Consider the following 20,637-nt stretch of genomic DNA (forward strand, 5'->3'; position numbering starts at 1 on the left):
TATGTGTGGCTCTAAAGTTGAGTCGTCGTACAGTCCCACACTGAGTTTCTCTGCGCCAAATCCCTGCACAGCGCAGCAGCGGTGTCTCTCGGGAGCCATAAACACACAGTGAATGTTGCGTTATCTCAGAGAACTTTGATCCGGAGTTGTATAAAGAAGACAAAAAACACATGCTGAGCAGATTGACTGGCTGTCAGCCTCACCTCAGTCCTCAAATTGTGCTCTGCGACCAGAAATGCTGACTGACAGCACAGAGTAGATGAAGAAGTGACATGACATGAGCTCGGGTCATTTGAAAGAGGAGGCTTGTGAGCTGAAACCAGAGGGGTTCTTCAGCTGGACTGGAGTCAGACTACCTAACAGGGAGAAGAGAAGGAGAACAGGGGACTGACAGGAGAGCAAACACAGCAGATACCCGCAGAGTGAAACAGAGAGGGACCTACCAGAAGAGGAAAAAAAAGGGGACATTGACCTCTTGACCCTACAGACGTCAACCAGCCACTTGCAACATCATGGACACAGACAAAGACAATGGCCTCAATCATACAAACGGCTCCTCACAGGTCAGTGTGTTACGTGGGATCATGCAGATATTGGAACGCTCTCTTGAAAGGCATTGGGTTTAAATTCCTGCACTGATACACTGATATGTTTTGGTGAAATCAAATCCACGTCTAAGCTTTATGTCAGTTCCTTTTATCCCCACCTCCACCACCCACTGAACTGCTCTTTATAACTGCTGGATGTCCACAGATTTTATTATCTGAACTGTATGATTGATTTTAATGGGGGTAAACAATATTTTCTTATTTCCCTTTATATTTAGCCCAAATAAATATGACTTCATATGACATAGATTAAAATAAAGTGACACAACAAAACACTTTTTATCAGTTAAAATATTTGATATATTAATACATGAAAGTTAGTATTTTCTATTTATTTGGATTTACTTGACAAATAATCGTTCATTGTTCTTTGACCGTCAATGCAATTAAGAATTAATGTCCTTTAACATTTTTTCTATCTTACTTTACTTTTACATTTTTATTCTGCAGAATGATTGTGCAGGCATTAACTAGAACTTCATCATCTATCCCCTCTGTTCATTGCTGCAATAAGTTGTTGACCTTTGTAATTTGTAATTGTGACTGTTGGGTGTGTAAACTCGCTTTAACTAAATTATATTGTACACAAAGTTGGATCATTTAAGAGGAACAGTATTCTGAGTATTTAAGTTTGACCATACATGGATTAATAGCTTGAAGACACCTGGTTTCCCTCTTTCTCTTTTTTAAAGAAACCACCTTTTGCAAATACTGTTTACTGGTTACATTTTCACAGATACTCTGTAGATTAATCTCTAACTGATCAAAACGATCTGTAAACGTGATATTTATGTCACTAGAAGCCATATCAGGCGAGAAAATTAAGGGAAAAATAGGCTTCTTTTATTGGAGCAAAAGGTGTTTTCCAATGCATTGTAGAAGGACGCTTAGTGAGGCAACTTGTCTATCAGTATTCGATCATGGTGACATTTTATACATGCATGCTTCAGCTGTGACTCTGAAGCCCTTGGACATTGTTTATCACTCTGCACTAAGATTTATTACCGGTGGTAATTATATTATATATTGCAATTATAATTGTGAGCTGTATGTTAAGGTTGGGCGGCCCTCTCTCTCTCTGTAAGGCATGTTAGACACTGGGTTTTATTTATTAATAAGGCCCTTACTGGTTTTTTTTACCTCCTTATATTATTTCTTTGTTGTTTTTTAATGCGGGCCCTTATCGAACATGCTCAAATGATTTGATTACGTCCCAGGTGCCGGCTGTTTTTACTGAGCTTAGAAAATCCAGTTTTTCAAACTGTGCCTCTGTAACGTGGAACAACATGCAGAGCAATCTAAAACTTACCTTGTTTTTTATCCTCCAGGGCAATTTAAATTTTTAATTTCATCATATTTCACTTTCAACTGCTCTTATTTTTTAACTGATTCATTTGCTGTAAATTTTAATTGCTTTATTTATCCTAGAGTTTTTAATATGTTAATATGTATTTTTACTAATTTGTTTTTTTAAATTATTTTTACTTTTTTTTATTTGTCAACATTTTTATCTAAGTATCTTTTATGTGTTTCTTGGTGCCGAGGATGTGTTGTTGTGTTTTGCATATATACTATATTTCCCAGTTTAAATAAAGGTTGAATGAATATCAACCATCTTACAGTACATGACATCTACAGTGTATACATTACCTGCAGTATAGTGTACAGTATCTACTGTGGATCTGGTTTGAGCATGTGCTCCATTTTGTTTTATTTTATTGGGTAGATGTAAGGATTACGCAATGGTAGCATCAAGGTAATTTTAAAGTGGACTCTGGACCCACAAAAGGTCTCAGGCAACTATTTGCACGTACAAACACACAAGCACGCGCATGCCTGAAAATACACACACTGATGCTCATGCATTCACACAGTGATCATTATATAAATGACTCAATAAAACTGTCCAATAAACTAGCTGATAGTGTTCAAATTTTCGAAATGCAGACAGTGTTCTTTGATTTTCACTTTGAGTATACAAGATAAAAACAATCTCAGAGATCAATGATTATTCTGATATTTCTTCACATGCCAGTTGATAAGATTGGAGTTTTAGATTTTATACAGTAAAAAGTTTCTCATTCCCAGTTTTTTATAAGGTGTCTGATTGTACTAAGTGATCCCTTTTCAGATTTCCTTTAGCTCTTGTATATCCACAATTCTGCTCTCTTAAAGGTGCCAACTTTCCAGGTTTTTATTGCAGTTTGTCCTTAAGAACTGATATGGATTCAAATAAAAAATGCAAATGAGTGTGTCCTTGCCTCTATGAAACCAATTGACCTGTCTGCCTCTCCTCAACAGCGTCAAGACACAGAATTGTTCTCATCTGAAGAAGACAGCAGTCTCTACTTCACCTACAGTGGAGGGCGCAACGAGCTGGAGGTCAACAACCTGCACTATGAGGTAACTGAAGGACGGCTGCTCTGCTCACTCATATCCAGTTATCTTTAGCTCATAACTGTTTTAACCTCTGCGTGTGTGTGTATATGTGCATGTCTGTACTTTACATGTGCATACTATATGTGCTCACTGTGTAAATGTGTGTTTGTGTTCACAGGTGGACACAGCAGCTCAGATCCCCTGGTATGAGAGGTTGTCAGAGTTCAAGTTGCCATGGGAGATAAAAGGAAACAAGCAGACAGCCATCAACAAGCTCAGCCTCAGAGTACGCAGCGGGCAGATGCTGGCTGTCATCGGCAGCTCAGGTAACACACACAAACACACACTGGGCTTTTAAGAATTTAAGTTTTCTAAACAAGGTAATAAATGCAATGGCCTCTTTGGATGATGTCATTTCAGCCATCAAGCCTGGCGAAGGACCTCATGTCAGTCAAGCCCCAAATTTCAAACAGAATTAGGAAGAAAGGATAAAAAACGTTGCTACTTTTGGAGGCTAATAGAAAAATCATAGAAAATCATGTTCACTGGTGGAGAAAAACCAATAAATTAGCATATATGCAATACATACCGCTTGAAACTTTGACTTGTACAGTGAGTTTTGTTGGTTGTGACAAGTTTCTTTTCTACGTTTAAACTTTGCTTTGTGTATCGTCCTCACTTAGGCTGCGGTAAAACATCTTTGCTGGACATAATAACGTGTCGGGATGAAGGCGGGTCAATGACATCTGGCCAGGTTCTGATCAACGGGAAGCCCAACACACCCCAGCTGGTGAAGAAGAACATCGCTCATGTTCGCCAAGACGACCGCCTCCTTCCTCACCTCACCGTCCGCGAGACTCTCGTCTTTGTAGCCAAACTGAGGCTCCCCACCCACTTCACGCAGGCTCAGCGGGATCAGAGGGTAAGATCAAGCTCAATACATAAACAGGACTCAAACTATTTCCAAACAGGCTCAGTATGTGCACAGCACGGCGGTATTATAGCTCATGTTGTGTACAATAACCAAACGTTCCCCTTCATGTTTGGAGGGGATCTTATTCATCCACCTTGTAATACAAACACTCAACACATACCTTGAATTTCTCATGTTCTGCTTATACTCTATATACAGCTGGAACATATGTGACAGCAGTGTCTGTCTTTTCAAATATAAAATGCTGATTACTAAATGATAAATGGTTGTTCTGTGTGTTGTGAAAGACAGATCTTACAAGTCGCCCATTACAAACCATGTCTCTGCTGTTTTCTGTCTCAGGTGGATGATGTCATTGCAGAGCTGCGGCTGCGACAGTGTGCACACACCAGGGTGGGAAACGACTATGTGAGGGGTGTTTCTGGAGGGGAGAGGAGGAGAGTCAGTATAGCTGTCCAGCTTCTCTGGAACCCTGGTGAGAGGAAAAAAAAAAAAAAAGAGGACAGAGATAACCTCTGAAACTCTTGATTTTCTCCTTAAGTTTCATCTTGAAGTGTCAACCTTGTGAAGCATCTCATAGAGCCGTAACTCACTCACAAATTCAAGACCATATTCACATTTATCAGGCAGATTCACATGCAGATGATGATGATGAATCTTACTGGTGTTCCTGATTTTTCCTCTAGCAAAACCATGAGTTTCACATTTGCGGTTTTGAGTGAAATATCTGAACAACTATCAGATGGATTGTCATGATATTTGTCACACACATTCATGTTCCCCTCAGGAGGAATTGTACTTACTTTTGTGATCCCCTGACTTTTCATATAGTGCCGTCATCAGGTCAAAAGTTTGTTTGATGCAGTACTTTGGTTTATGAGCAAATACCTGCAAAACTGATAACACTCTCATCAATGTCAGGTTTACTTTGCGTCTAGTGCTAATTAGCAAAAACATGGTAAACGTCACATCAGGCACTGGTGATCTTCCCAGCCGTGTTCACTATGCGCTGCAGGGTCTTGCGGTTGGAGGCAGTGCAGCTCCCAAACCACACAGTGATGCAGCTGGTCAGGATGTTCTCAATGATGCCTCGGTAGAAGGAGTACATGATGGGTGCCGGGGCTCTTGCTCTCACTCTCTGCTGGGCTTCCTTGGCAAGTGATGCAATGTTATTAGTCCAGGAGAAGTCCTCAGTGATGTACACACCCAGAAATCTGGTGCTGCTCACCGGCTCCACAGCAGTCAGTGGGGGGTGTTGGGTGTGGGCTCTGTGGAAGTCAATAACAATCTCCAATCTTTCTCCTGTTTTCTTTGCACCACATGACAGGTTGGTTCACCTCATTTCTGCTTTTTGATTCGTCAAAATGGAAATGGTTGGAACTGTAATTTGGTGCACAGTCATGGGTCAGCAGGGTGAGGAGCAAGGGACTTTGGGGGTCCCCGTGCTCAGTGTAGTGATGCTCGATGCGTTATTGCCAATCCTTACTGACTGTGGTCTCTCAGTGAGAAAGTCTAGTATCCGGTTGCAGAGTGAGGTGTTCAGGCCCAGCAGGTCCAGTTTCCTTATCAGCTGCTGAGGGATGATGGTGCTGAATGCTGAACTGAAATCTATGAACAGCATTCTCATAAGACCTACTGTAACAATCCTGCTGATAACACCTCATAGTTCACCAAAACTCATTAAGATGTAACATACAAAACATTTAAAAACTGAATGGTACCTTCCCCATAGAGCAGTTGTTTATTTAGTGAACTTTTCAAAGTTTAGTGAACCTGTCCTTATAAGATGAAACCTTTTCCAGCTCTTATCAAAATCTATGCACACTATTATACCTGTCTGTGTGGATTATTGAACTATTCTTCTTTTATATTTCAGGTATTTTGATTCTGGACGAGCCCACGTCAGGTTTGGACAGCTTCACAGCCCACAACCTGGTGATCACACTGTCCCGCCTGGCCCGGGGAAACCGCCTGGTCTTGCTGTCGGTCCACCAGCCTCGATCAGATATCTTCCAGCTGTTTGACCTCGTCGTCCTGCTCTCATCAGGTTCAGCTGTTTACTGCGGCCCTGCTCGTGACATTGTGCCTTACTTCACTGCACTGGGATACCCCTGCCCACGATACTGCAACCCCTCTGACTTCTATGGTTAGTGTGTGTGTAGAAAACTGCCAAAAAACATCATCTTACTAGACCCAAAAATTGCTGAAAGTTATCACCAATGCTCTCATTCTCACTCACAAATTTAGGACCAAGAAATGTACCAGCAGTGCTCAATGTTTCCTAGGACAGCAAAATATTTCGGACACTGCAGTCTTTATCTGCTTTATCTGTCCTATTAGTGAAAAATACTGTAACTCTTGAAACACCCATCATGTTAAATGTAACCCATTTTATATGTGTGTGTGTGTGTCCAGTTGATCTGATCAGTATAGACCGGCGCAGTCCGGAGCAAGAGGCCGAGTGTTTGGAGCGGGCCAGAGTTCTGGCTGAGCTCTTCAACGAAAAGGTCAGAGACACAGACGATCACATGTGGAAACCAGCTGGGAGCAGCACAGCACCAACACAAACTGGCAGGTAGGTTTGTGTGTAAGTTTGGTTTCTTTTCTCTGCATGTACACATATTTTTCCCAACTTTTCTCTTGTTTATAATCAATCTTATCTTACAAATTCTGATTTATTTCTCCTCTCTTATACTCTTCTCTCCTTAACTTAACAATTAGATTAGTCCATCATCAGAAAATGGCAACTATTTTTGTAAATGGAATAATCATTTTTAGTCATTTTTTAAGCAAAAATGCCAAACATTTGCATTAAATATGATTGAGATTTGATGATTTCCTTTGTCATACATGATAATACACTGAGTATTTTATCTGGGTTATGCACTGTTAGTTGGACAAAACAAGACATGAAATGCACATGTTTTTAAAGTAAAATATTGTCAAAATATTTCCAAAAAATTACTCTCCATTATCATAAATTGGCATTTTTGGGTCAGAAAGAGCCAATACTCTTATTGGATGTTTCTAGAGAGGTACCTTCTCCCCATTACTCATGCAGACACAAAACTCAGGACATTTAAGAATTTTAGATGATTAATTTCTAGAGATTCATTATCAATGTTTATGATTTATGGGAAACTTGTTCCAGTGTACTAACCCATTGTTTTTATTCTGCCTGCATCCCCTGCAGCTCTCAGCAGCCCAGCGAGGTAGCAGGAGAAGAAGTCATCACTATCTCCAAGCAGAGAAACAGATTGCCTGGCAGACTACACCAATTTACCATCCTCATCAGGTAAGAGCAACACACACAGATCCTTAACACAGACGGAGCACAAGAGTCAAGAGGGACACACACATACACACCAACCTCCCCTCCTTTCCTCTCCCTTAGGCGTCATATGTATAATGACTACAGAGACCTGGTCACCTTATTGGTCCACGGCTTCGAGGCCCTCCTCATGTCACTGCTGGTCGGTTGTCTCTACTACGGGGCAGGAGAGGAACGTCTCTCCATTCAGGACACCGTGGCTCTCCTCTACATGATCGGAGCTCTCACCCCGTTTGCTGTGGTGCTGGACGTCATAGCTAAATGTGAGTAATGGCAGCAGTTTAGGAGGATGAGAGGAGAAGAGAGGAGACTTTTGCTCTCCCTTGTTTATTAGAAAGTATTTCCCTATTGTCAAATAGTCATGTCATGTAGTTAATGAAGTTTACATTCAAGTTCAGACCTTAGTGTCTTCAGAAGAGTTTGGGAAAGTTATTTAAGTTATCAACAAGTTATCAGACAGATTTGTGAGTTGGACACAGAGTTCTTGGACTCTAACAAGGTATTTGATTAACTGCAGAGATAGTAAGATTATGTCTATCCAAAAGCCATTATGAATCAAGTTCAAGTCAGGTCAAGGTCACGTGACAAGAAAAGGTACAGAACTGATGCCAAGTGAACTTATGAGTCATAGAGTTGAATACTGTAACACTGCCTGCATAACACACTGAGGCCCAAAGAACACAGAAAATGTCTATAAAATGGGGGTTAGGGTTTCTATCATAATACATATATATTATATTTATGTTGCTGGAGAGCCTCCATGACTCGTGATACTGTGCACCAAGTGTCGTCAGAATAATTTAATGTTCTCTGCAGGTCACACAGAGAGAGCCATGCTCTACCACGAGCTGGAGGACGGCATGTACTCTGTCACCTCTTACTTCTTCGCCAAGGTAAACCACAGTGATAAAAACGGGATCTCCAGTAGGGGTCAGTCTTGCTCCATGCTGGACTGACAGTGATGTACAGTACTGTAATGTGGTACTGGAAAGCACAGGGGAACTATGAGACACTGTGTGTGTGTCTGCATGCAAATTCACCAGCCAGGTGTGTTTCTTCTGAATTTATGTATATTTAAATATATGCTTTCTCTACATTTAGATCCTGGGGGAGTTACCAGAGCACTGTGTGTTCACCTTGGTTTACGGTCTGCCTATCTATTGGCTGGCCGGGCTCAACGAGGCTCCGGACCGTTTCCTGCTCAACTTCTTGCTGGTGTGGCTGATGGTTTACTGCAGCCGAGCCATGGCTCTGTTTGTAGCTGCTGCTCTGCCCACCCTGCAGACCTCAGCATTCATGGGCAACGCTTTGTTCACTGTCTTTTATTTGACTGGAGGTTTTGTCATCAACCTGGAGAACATGTGGCTCGGTGAGGAAACGGATGCACACAAAGATCTGGTTAATTATGCTGAGGGATGAGATTTGCTAGGAGCCGGAGGAATAAGGGGGAGGAAAGAAAACAGTTTGCTGTTCAGTGTGTGATGTCAATACTTGTGTGTATTTTTAACTTTCCAGTGGCCTCGTGGTTCTCTCACGCCTCCTTCATGCGTTGGGGTTTTGAGGGAATGCTGCAGGTGCAGTTCAGAGGCAACAAGTACCCCGTCACCATTGGAAACCTTACCATAAATGTTGATGGATTACACGTGAGTTAAAAACAGACACACAAACACAGAATCATACACAGACATTAATGAAACAGTTGTGCGTCTAAGGTAAAATAAGGTAAAATTATCCTTTTATTTTAAAGGAAACCAAAGTAATGTTCACAAACCAACATCTTTCTCATCCTCTCTCTGTTTGTCTCTCAGGTGGTGGAGGCCATGAACATGAACCAGTACCCTCTGTACTCCTGCTACCTGGTGCTGCTGGCAGTCTGTCTGTGCTTCATGGCGCTCTATTACGTGGCCCTAAAATTTATCAAACAGAAGTCCAGTCAAGACTGGTGAACAAATCTGGACCAATTTCTACAATCAGACCAAATGTCATCTGAAGTCACACACAAATTCAGGGGCACAGTTTACTATAGGAAGCGGTAAAAAAAACTAATTTGGGTTCTAGTTCGACTGGTTCGACACTGAGCCACGCTTCCTGTTGTTTGTTTTAGTGTTAACTGTTCTCATTTCAGAGTGAAAAACTCTTAATTTAGGAGAGGAAAATGATATATTTGTATTGTATTTTTAGAATCTTTACAAAAATGTCAACATCAGAAACTCTCTAGCACTCTTTTAAATGGTAGAAACACACGTCATAACCACCCTGGCACCTCAAGGTGTGAAAAATATCACACATAATACCTAAAAGTGCATCAGTTCCTCTCATTGTTGAGTGATGAAAACGACCTCAACATGTACCCAGCGTTAACAGTTTAAATAAGGAGTGTTTAGTAAATTTTAAGGAAAAAGAAAGTTGAGAGTTAGTGTGAAACAGTAGAAGCACTTCTTGCAGTAACGATGTCTGCTGCTGGATGGCAGCAGAGCTCTGCAGTAAAACCAAAGTTAAAATTATGATTTTTTTTCTTTTTCCTTTCTCTCCCTCTCTTCTTCATCTTGGCAAATGATTAGAGCGCCACTTTGGCAGATATCCATCTGGAGCTTTTGCTTGTTCCATTTTCAATCTTCTTTTTTTCTACAGCTTTATCTTTTTTGTATATGTAAGGTTATTAAGCTTAACAATGTGTGTGCCAGTATAGGGAGCACTGAAAAAAAGCCTAGTAGAGATTTAGTAAGTCACACTCAGAAAAAAAAAGAGCTTGTACTTGTTGTGTCCTCATAGATTGAAGATTATGTAAGCTGTGTGTTTTTGCACTGGTGCAAAAGCCTGATAAATATATTACCTACATAGTTTAAGTCCAAATTAGTAAAGTATTAAATCAAATTCCTCCTCTTTAGTATGTTTATTTTTGTCTCCATACTTTCTGCCAGTTTCATCGTCTCTCATTGCAATACAGTTTCATTTTCCATCATTCTTCACTTTCCTTCACACTGGTTGTTATTTCAGCACTGCAAAATCCTTTAAATGGTTCTTTGTGTGAAACCACAAGGGAATTAATCCAAGTACATATAACACTATGAAGATAATCTAGAAATGTTCAAGGGAAAAATATCCCCTCATGTTTATTTAAAAAAAGTCACTTTATTAAAAAACGTATTACTTAATCACTTTCTCACAGCGTTACAAAAGGCAAACAATGATGGGGTTTGTACAAACTTGCCAAGATGAGCACTGGTTCATAAGTTCATAACACAAATTCCCTGTAACCATGTTACTTCTCCTGCGTCCTAATTTGTTTCCCAAATGAGCTCCGCTGTCTGGGCTGACCCTCTGACGTCAACCAGTACACAATCTTCTTGGGAAACAACCGGTGTGTATTATCTGAGGCCGGCCTCTGACGGGGTCAAGAACAGCTTGTTACATGAAACAGGAACATCAGGGGCCGATATTGGAGAGCAACAGGGATTAAAGCAAGAAAAGATCTGTGAGCCTGAAAAGTTGTCCAGGGGGAAATGTGTACAATGTTTTGAATTGAGTATTAAATGAATTTAAAACTGTTCTGTGCCTGAAATCACAATGCCTGAGAACTTTAAACCCTGGAGCAAAAAAGGGTTCAAAGCCAAGAGAGGGAGGCTGCAGATGCAGGTCAGGGGACAGAAGAGAGAAGAGGTTGGGTTAGAGTTGAGCTTAAGACTGCACAGGACAGTTTTAAGATTCAATTTGTGATGAAATATTATGCAAAATCAAACTGATGACAATATTCTTTTGCGTCTTACCAGCGTGGAAACATTTGATGGTGAAAATGGAGGGTAAGGATATTTTTTCCAGTTTTAAATTAAACATATAATTCCATAGTTTAAGAAGGTATAAAACATATTTTGTTGAGAAAAGGACGGCACTTCCGCCTGGTATGGACCTTTGTCACCAAACTATTAGCTGTGTCACAAATCCATACTACGTATTAATTTCAGGTTCAAGTATGTAGTGTGTTAAGACTGGAAAAGTGACAAAAGGAAGTATACATATGAAAAAACGCTCGATACGTACTGTTGATGTACACTATTCTCCCACAATGCAATGCACAAAGTAAGTTCAGCAGTTGCACACAGCTGGAAAAAAAACTAATTGGGGATGTAATGGGAGTCATTGTAAAGTATCCGAGTATCTTGAAAAGCACTTTTTAAATAAAATGTAATATTTATTTATTTTTTATTGGAACAGAACAGAAAAAAACTAAGTTTTGGAAAAAAAACATTTTTCTGCCGTACCTTTAATTGGAAGCAATATTCTAAAGCTGCAGTTTGATGTATGTTGACTTCTTGTTTACTGACTGCAACAACAGTTGACTATGAACAAAAGTACATCGATCAATAAATTGATTAAACGACAGGAAATTAATTGGCAACTATTTTTTTAATCAAATAATCATTTTAGTAATTTCTTAAGGAAAAATTCCTGGTTGCAGCTTCTTAAATGTGATGATTTAAAGCTTATGTGTAATACATGATAATTAATGAGATGATATCCATAAACTGAATATCTTTTGGATTTTAGACTGTTGATCTGACAAAACAAGACATTTGAAGATGTCATAGTTTTTCATTATTTTGACATTTTATGCACGAAAAAAATTAAAGAAAATAATTTGCAGATTAATCAATAATGAAAATAACAGTTAGTTGCAGCCCAACAGTATATACTGTATACAGTAAGAATGTAGTAAGAAAGTGGGACACTACATTAGTGTAGTGTCTTGGCAGGAAAAACACAGGTGTAGTTAATAAATTAACGAGGACCGGTTTTTAATTAGGCGTGTCACGGCTGTGGTATTGTGTATATTGGCTCACTGGGACACCTGACTGGAACTGAGCCATCATTAATGCTTTTAGTTCCACCTGTGATTTCCCTGCTGCCCTGAGAAAAACTCTACTGTACGACTGATTAAACACCGTTTGAAACACACAAAGACTAAGGCACAAAAACCAGATTCCTAACATCATTTATTAGCATAAATACTTCTGTACATTCTCCACATCATCATCATCATCTTCATCAACATTATCAATAACGCAGTGGACAGAGTAACATCCAACAGTTATAACACAATACAACAATAGCTGGGCTCAAACGACTTGTATAAAAAAAAAAAGAAACCGTCAAAGGAAGAAGACAGAGGGATTTGGATGGAGGTAAGAGGAGGGGAGGATGAATCTTTATTCCTCTGCTGTCGTCTGGGCTTTGGCAGCTCTCTCTTTCAGCTTGTCTGCATAAAACTTGAATGACTCCTGGAAAGAGAAACAAAGAGAGTCGAATTAGCATCAAACATATTCACGACGAGCTGCGCATAAATGCTCACCTGCCTCATAGTGAGGCTGTAAGAGGTTTGTGTGTGTGTGTGTGTGTGTGTGTTTCCATCTCGCCTCTTTCCAAAAGTAAGCCCTCCTGGGTCTGTCTAAATAGTCTCCACTCTCCAACCAGGTTGTCTCGTTTCATCTTTAAATCCCCATTAATACACAAATAAGGGATTTGTAGTACACTCCCCATACACACACTTTTCGCTCTCTGCTTCTGTTTCTGGCAAATTAATCAGTGTTTTGATCCAGACAAAGTGTTGTGGTGGGTGTTTTTTGGAGGAGGGGAGGGGGGGAGAAGGTGAGAGCTTTTCTGCAGATTACGCCGGCTCCTGACAATGTACGCTTGTTTATTAATGTAGCAGTTAATGCTGATAAATAGCTGTGTTCACTTTAGAAGGAGGGACTACACCTAATGCTATCTAGCCATGCAGATACTGCAGCTTTGGTTTAATTTGTGCACATTTTAAGATTTCTGCCTCCATCTTGGCACAATTTGTTATATTTTATTATATTATATAGAAAACTAGAAATACTGCCTCGTGCTTGTACGCCTCCATCAACCAGTCAAGTTGCAGTTTATGCCCATGTCTGTCCAGACTCATATAATATTTGTAGTGAAGACAATAATAATATATAACATTTAATAAAAGGTATTAAGTCTATTTTCATTGTATGTGTTCACATGTTTGGCCAGTAAAGCTGAAAAAGTTGACAAAGCTTCAGATATGGATGCTGCCCGGCGGCACAGAAGATCTATACAATCGTCACAGTTTCAAGGTGGGAACCAAAGATTAGTGTCACCCATTCAGTGTCCAACCAAATGTGAAATATGGTCACATCTCCCCTTCTGTTCCTGAGTTATGGTGTTGAATAATGTCCAGAAAAGTGTTTTTTGCAGAACATTATGATGCCACAGTGAAGTTGACCTTTGACCTTTTGGATATAAAATGTCATCACTTCATCATTTTATCCTATTACACATTTGTGTGAAACTTTGTCATAATTAACGTATGAATTCTTGAGTTATGGCAAAAAAATGTGTTTTGTGAGGTCACAGTGACCTTGACTTTTGACCACCAAAATCTGATCAGTTCATCCTTGAGTCCAAGTGGATGTTCTTTTGACAAATTTGACAATCCAAGAACATAATCCCTCCGGCCACGGCTGTCACTGGCGCGGAGGCATAAAAATCGGGCTGGACTGTAGGTAAATGCTACCATTTAGCAGTTAGCTCGCCTGCTAACTGGTAGCATTAACTTCTGTCATGCTGGCATGCCAGCGTGATATCAGCTCTATGGTGCACATCCTGCTAGTTATCCGAAACAACACACTAGCGCTTCTACACATAATCAACTGTTTGCTTTTCAGCTGTGAAATTAATTTGATTGTATTGTTAGTTTGGTTTCGCACCTCAATATCCGTTTTAAACAAGGTCGAGTAGGCTGTCACTACTTTTTAATGCAGCTTTGCACACCTGCTCTTATTTACTTATGGAACTGTTTGTGTTATAATTTATATCTTTCATGGGTTGTATGTTTTCATGTTGTTTGTGAGCCCCTAAACTAAGACAAATTCCTATCATTATGTTATAGACAATAAAGTTTTTTGAATCTTGAATCTTTAATACCGTTCAGAAACTTGCAAAATAGCCTTAAAAACCAACATGAAAAAGAATCGTGATAAGATCGTGGATCGTGATCCTGCCTGAAAAAAATTGTGATATGATATTTTTGCCATATCGCCCACCTCTACTACAGAACACACAGTCCCTATGAAAACTGAACACCATGTTCTGTGGATTAACCAGAGAAAGGGGACATCTTTTTCTAGAGGGACAAATTGCTCAGGGAAAATACTTTTCTGTAATTTTTTTTACTTTATTTCTTCTTCTTTAATTTCTTTAAGCACTTGAGCAGCAACCTCTGTAAAGACTAAGAGGAGGGAGAACTGTATAACCTTTTTGTATACTGCGGCCATTTTGACATTCATCTCTCCCTCTGCCTTTCCTTTGCTTATAAAACCTGGCAATTACTTAACTATCCTGACATTCAGTGAATAATGCAGCAGTTTCTCTACCTTCATCCCTCTTTCTCCATCTATCTTTGTACCGCTGGTGAGTGATGGGAAGGTAAGAGGTGGGCTTCCTTCTACACCTGCCTCGAGGGGACAACACATCAAAGTGCTGGGGCTGAGAGGGTCGTGTGTGTGTGTGTGTGTGTGTGTGTGTGTGTGTGTGTGTGTGGGTCCTCGTCCGAAAATAGACGCTACATCAACTTACAAAATGTGCAACTTGCTGAAATGCTCAAAAATACTAGGAGCCAGAAAAAGAGAGAGGCTATTGCAGTGACACCATCTCGCTTACACAATATTTGTGACTGTGGGGCACAATTTCTGACACACACACACACCACACAGTAACAAACAGGAGGCTAGCTGCAGGCCAGTGTGTACTGAACTACCCTGAGTGGGCAGACTGCTCCTTCACATTACTATGGCGCGCACAGACCACAGCACACACACTGTGGCACATATTAGGACACCAGCCGGACGACTGCCAGCGCTGGTTAGACACCGTGGTGAACGTGTGTTTGTATTTGTACACGTATCTGTTCATGTCTGCATGGTTGTATCAATATGGATAGGTGTGTGTGTCTGTGTGTGTGTGTGTGAAAAGTGCTTTATTCAGTTTTTTAAATTTATTAGCTTTCAGTGAAATTATATAATAACATGATCATGACATTATTTTATTGGATTATTGGAATTGGATTATTGATTCCAAGCACATTGTGATTAAGAAAAGTTATGAAAGGAGTTATTTAAGTTTGTTATAGTGAGTTTGTGTCTGATGTAATTCATGTCAGTGGAACACAGATCATTGCACTCAATACATTTGCGATATCGTGACATTTCTCAATGCTGGACGTATCAGTAGTAATAGTATACACTGTCCTGATCCACTATACTGTAGTGCTGTAATGGTGCAGACACACTGGATCTGTTGAGCAATATCAAGTTGACCGATCCTATTTTTTTTTTTTTTTTTAAATAAACGGAGAGCAGGAGATCCAGCCGCGTGGTGCATGATGGATATGGCACGGTGCGTTGACGGACCAGTTGCCATATCTGAATTTGCATAAATCACAACTCAACCTCGACTTTATGCAAATGAGTCCATCCAGCGCAACACAACCGGCTCACGAAACTCAGATCAAACTGTCAAACTAGGCAGCGCTGATCAAATATGAATCAAGATTCCGTTACTGCATCGCTTATTTTACACCTCAAATGTTTTCAGAAACATATTTTAGTGTTTTAGCTGTAATACGAGAGTGTTTGTGACCCAGCCGTCATGTTCAAAACGGACGAGCCAAAACCAAGCACCACCCGACTCGCAGTACACCTCCCACCATGTCACCACCAGCCGGAGCGTTCAGTGGTCCGGTGCGTCCAGACGCGTCCTCACCGGAGTCTGTGTGTCTGCACCATAAGCAGTGCGAAATGGTGAGTGTTGAATCTTTCAGCACTCAAAAAAGCCTGCTTGAAAACTGTTATTTATCCATTGCGGACTAACTAAGAACTCATCCTTTATTGTCCCTCATCAACTCCCAGATCTGCTCTCACAGTTACACACATAATAACACAGAGAAGTTGCTCAATGTGGTCAGTTTTCTACTGCTAGCCACTTAAGGGCACATCAAGCGTAGTTACTGAGTGACATTTACAAAGTTATGTCATGCAAATTTCCTCTGAGTGGGGAGTTAAACTGACATCAACTTGCTTGTCTAAGTTTTGAATGACCATTTACTGTCATTCACTACAGAGGTGAAGTCTGTGTGGGTGTGAGTTTAATTTAGAAGTGGTTGGAAACCTTAAATTTCCCAAAAATAGTACATTTAAATATTCTGGGGCTAACGTCCTTTAATCGTGGACTGTGCGTGTGTGTGTGTGACTCACAGGGGGCTCGGTGAAGGGCAACATCTCTCCTGCATCGCGGTACAGCACAGCCAGCCGTTTGAGTGACAGCTCGTCTACTGTCCCCTCCTTCTGCATCTGCTCATACAGAACCTTGGCTGACGCTAAGTCCTTATCCAGAGCTGGCAGAAGAGAGCGAGCGAGAGAGAGAGACAGTCAGCAAATGAGACAAAAAAACCTCAACATGTTAAATTCTTATTTCAATGTACACATTTAGAAAAGAAACTGACAGTGTGTGTAAGAGACAAAAAAAAAGTATGCATCATATTTATTGGTGGTGGGATAATCATGCTTCCACTGTGGTCTGTCATCAAGTCACTGGCACAAAGAAAGGAAGTTTTAAATGCACATGCATACTGCCCAGTCTTTGTATTTACTTATTATTTAGCCATGACAACAGATTACTTCTTAAATGTTGCTGGTTACACATGCGAAAAAAGCAAGAACTTGTGTAGACTACTTTGTTTTCCACCAGTTGTGGAGTCATGATGAACAAAGGAGAAAAAGGTTCACTGGAGGCTGTAAAAGAAATTGTAAAACCTCCCTTTGAGTTTGACTTCTTTGATAATAAAACTTCTCTTGTGGAAATAAAATAATTATTATTAGAAACAATTTTATGAAGATAAAGCACATGGACAGCAAAATGATCTTTTGTACTTATCTATTTTATTTTATTTAGTTAATTGACAGGGACAATACTCATTAATCAACAGGGAAAAAGAACTGTAAATTAGCCAGAGTTAGCCTAAACAGCTGATTTTCACCAGTTGTCCCTGGCCAGATGTTAAAAAGGGAACCTGAAAACATTTCAAATATAATTAATATGATAATTACAAAATCATAGAGCTGAAATCAGTAACTTTTGGTATATCATCCCCCTCTTCAGGTAGACTATTAGTTTTAGCCACCGCAAACTAACGTGGTAAATGTAACAGCTAGAGAGGTGTCATACTTCTGGTCTTATGCTGTTGATTTTGTTATGAGAAACGAAAAACTTGTGTGTGAGAGGCATCATCTGTAAAAATGAAACAGCATTAGTGTGTGCCTGTGTGGATCAAAGAGACCCTACATTGCCATTTTCCTCAGGTCTCTCTTGCAAAAAGATAATATATGAGACTTACTGGTTAAAAAAAAAGGTTAAATTTCAGAAATTAACAAATGAAACAAGGTCACTGCTGTCAAAAAACCCCCCAAAAAACAAAAGCCCTCAAAAAGAAAAAAAAAGGAAGAGAACAGAGACAGGGCAGAGAGCAGAGGCAAGCAGAGCACCGCTAATTGTGTCCCCTATGACTGCTTTGACCGACCAGCTAGCAAATGCTAATTAAATAGTCATGTCCGTCATCTCTGGTGTGACAAGGTATAGAGGGGAGACGGGAGGGGTGAGAAGGTGAAGTGAAGGGAGGACATGAGGAGAAGAGAGGATGCAGGTAAAAGCAAGGAGGAGGAGGAATAAAGAAACAATTTGAGGACGAGAAGAGAAAGACAGAAGTAAAAAGGTGGAGAGGGCGAGAAGTGTCGGAGCGAAGAGGAAAAACTGTAAGAAAGAAAAAAAAAAAGGAAAAGCTGAGTGGTGGGCCGTGTCGCGATTAGCACGCTAGGCTAGCCAGGACAGCTAACTCATTAGATGACATGTGTTCTTCTAACCCCTGAACGTCTGCACACACGTACACACTCCTTGACCTGATGCATTGTTAATGCGTCCTCTAATGTTGACTTAGCCACAGGCCAGCGAGCCGCCCGCTGCAACGCTAGCTGCTCCACAAGACCCAACCAGGCCTTGTGTAAGTGTGTGTGTGTGTGTGTGTGTGTGTGTGTGTGTGTGTGTCTTACCGTGACATTTCATCAGATACGGGTACAGCACCTCCTTCTCAGTGAAGTCTGGAATCAGGCTCAGCAGGGCCTTAATTTTGCCCACCTGTGCATACAAACATTAATTTATACACAAGAACAATAAGTGTTTGTGGTTTTTGTCACCAACATGCAAATACGACATGAGAAGACAGTTTTTTTGTTGCTGCAGGTTTGTTTATATGCTGTTTAACGTGCTGCAGCTAATTAGCGGTGTATTTACCTGTGACTGTTTGTTTGGTGGCTCATTCAACAAGCTAAGGTGAAGGACAAGACGTGTGTTCATGTTTGGAAATGAAACCAGAAGGAGACTTTAGCAGAAAAGCTAATGTGGGTTGTTGTTCAGAGTCTGTGGTTGTGTCTTGTGTTGTGTAGCAGGATGCAATCAGGCAAAGTGTGACCGTCTGCTCTGCTCTATGATCGAATGCCATGTTATCGCTTTATTCAAGTTTTGATTTTCTTTATTGAAATAAGGACTCCAGCTACATTGACGGATAGCAGGGCGGTATATAATCAACTGAATGCAAAACTAGGGAAACTGAAGAATTTCAATATATATTTCTCCCTTTCGGTTTCTGATTTTTACTCAAAGAAGAAGACAGCGATTTACAGAGCAGATATGTTTTCTGTAGTTGACAAAAAACAGGCAATTTAATTTCAGTTGTACTTTAAAGGATCATTCTGGTTTGTTACAACTTTGGCTATCCTTTTTTATCAGTTATGATAATATTAAACTCAGTATGAAAATAAGATTCAAGCTGTTAAAAACAGAATTATCCTTTAATAAAGACACGCTCTAAAAAACAGTAACATGTGAGTTTACCTGTCCAGGAACCTGAGCCTTTCGAGCCATGTAGGAGACGAGCACCTCCTTCTGTTCAGCCACGGCGTTACAACGCTACGGGAAGAAACAAGGGACAAGACAGCAACATAAGAAACATGTGAGAGATATTTTTTTGGTGGTTTGGGGGGGTTAGTGTATTATTTCCTCCCCCCCCTTTTTTTTTGGAGACAAGAAGACTCTCCAATCTGTGTTTTTCCACACACATACAGTATATAAACACATCCACACAAACACTCACACTCAGATCAAAGGTTAATTATGGATTTAATAAGAGTGTCAGACACACAACTGCTCATTTCTTTATGAATTTAAATGTACAGCAACGTTTCACATCAGAAAGTGTAATTATCTACACTTAGTCACATAGATGGCCACATCTAACACTCAGCCGAGATATAAATACAGCTTAAGCACAAGCTGCTCATTGTGTGACTGTCGCTTGTACAGCTTCAAGTCTTTCACCAGTTATTGGAAAATATGAGGTAAAAGAGATGATAGTCAACCGGAAAGAGAGGGAGAAAGAGAAAGATGAAATACACTGTAAAAATATGACAGGATGATATCCTTGAGTGTATTCCTATTTTTTTTTCTTTCATAATTATTCTACCTGAAATATTTCTAAATCTATTTGCAGTTCTGCCTCAACTCCCAGTGCTCATGGGTGACAACAACAAACAATGGTAAATCTTATTCCTTGATTTCAAACATGATAGCTAAGGACATTTTTACACATTTTTACAAACACTTGTCATTGTTGAATTAAAAACAACTATAATTCATGCTTTTACTGTTATTGTGCACTGACTGTTGTCAGCAGTGAGGAAACACTAAAGAGTGGAAGGTAACATGGCGCTTAAAACGAGAATCTCCTCACAGTGATTCCTGGTAAAACAGAGACATTTTGGACAGGATTGCAACTCAAATGGCCAACGTGAGGTCTTTTTTAGGCAAAATCATAGTAGATTCTGATTCCTTGTGGCAATAATAAAATCCATTCTGGCTGTGGACTTTCATTGCATGTTCCCCATCTCTCTCTCTCTTCATTTCCTGTCATATCCCCACTTATATCTAACAGAACAATTATGTTACATATTATCAATGTAGACTCAAATACGACGTATATGATGAATTTAGAAATACGTATTCTTTATGAAGATAAACCTCTGCTGTTGCTGGAGGTTTTATCTGTTAAAAGCATGCAAGCATTTATACAATATATGTGTTTCATGCGTGTATTTAACATGTGTGTGCATGCGTGTGTGTGTGTGTGTGTGTGTATGTGTGTGTGTGTGTGCAGGAGATGCATTAAAGTTTCTGTGCTCTGAGTAAGGGAGTGAATGTGTTCTCGGCTGAGCAGCAATGAGGTCCCATTACTA

The 20,637-nt window shown here is 40.1% G+C and overlaps 2 protein-coding genes across 2 annotated transcripts in view; one reads left to right on the forward strand and one right to left on the reverse strand.

The window, feature by feature from the left end:
* The first annotated feature begins 483 nt into the window (after positions 1-483).
* On the forward strand, positions 484-10,139 carry abcg8 (ATP-binding cassette, sub-family G (WHITE), member 8). Its single transcript, XM_044372711.1, has 13 exons — positions 484-563; positions 2,910-3,011; positions 3,166-3,313; positions 3,671-3,909; positions 4,264-4,396; positions 5,798-6,067; positions 6,337-6,496; positions 7,115-7,216; positions 7,316-7,515; positions 8,069-8,145; positions 8,354-8,621; positions 8,768-8,895; positions 9,061-10,139. Exons 1-13 carry the CDS (start codon positions 513-515, stop codon positions 9,196-9,198), a joined length of 2,016 nt encoding a protein of 671 aa, XP_044228646.1. The 5' UTR covers positions 484-512; the 3' UTR covers positions 9,199-10,139.
* Positions 10,140-12,226: 2,087 nt separating this feature from the next.
* lrpprc (leucine-rich pentatricopeptide repeat containing) overlaps positions 12,227-20,637 on the reverse strand; it is a 63,838-nt gene continuing 55,427 nt past the window's right edge. The window contains exons 35-38 of the mRNA XM_044372831.1: positions 19,241-19,315; positions 18,400-18,484; positions 16,552-16,691; positions 12,227-12,528 (exon numbers count right to left, since the gene is read on the reverse strand). Coding sequence (XP_044228766.1) covers positions 12,457-12,528; positions 16,552-16,691; positions 18,400-18,484; positions 19,241-19,315 — 372 coding nt within the window. The 3' untranslated portion in view covers positions 12,227-12,456. The remainder of the gene's footprint in view (positions 12,529-16,551; positions 16,692-18,399; positions 18,485-19,240; positions 19,316-20,637) is intronic.

The sequence above is a fragment of the Thunnus albacares genome, chromosome 14, assembly GCF_914725855.1.
Source record: "Thunnus albacares chromosome 14, fThuAlb1.1, whole genome shotgun sequence".
Lineage (NCBI taxonomy): Eukaryota > Metazoa > Chordata > Actinopteri > Scombriformes > Scombridae > Thunnus > Thunnus albacares.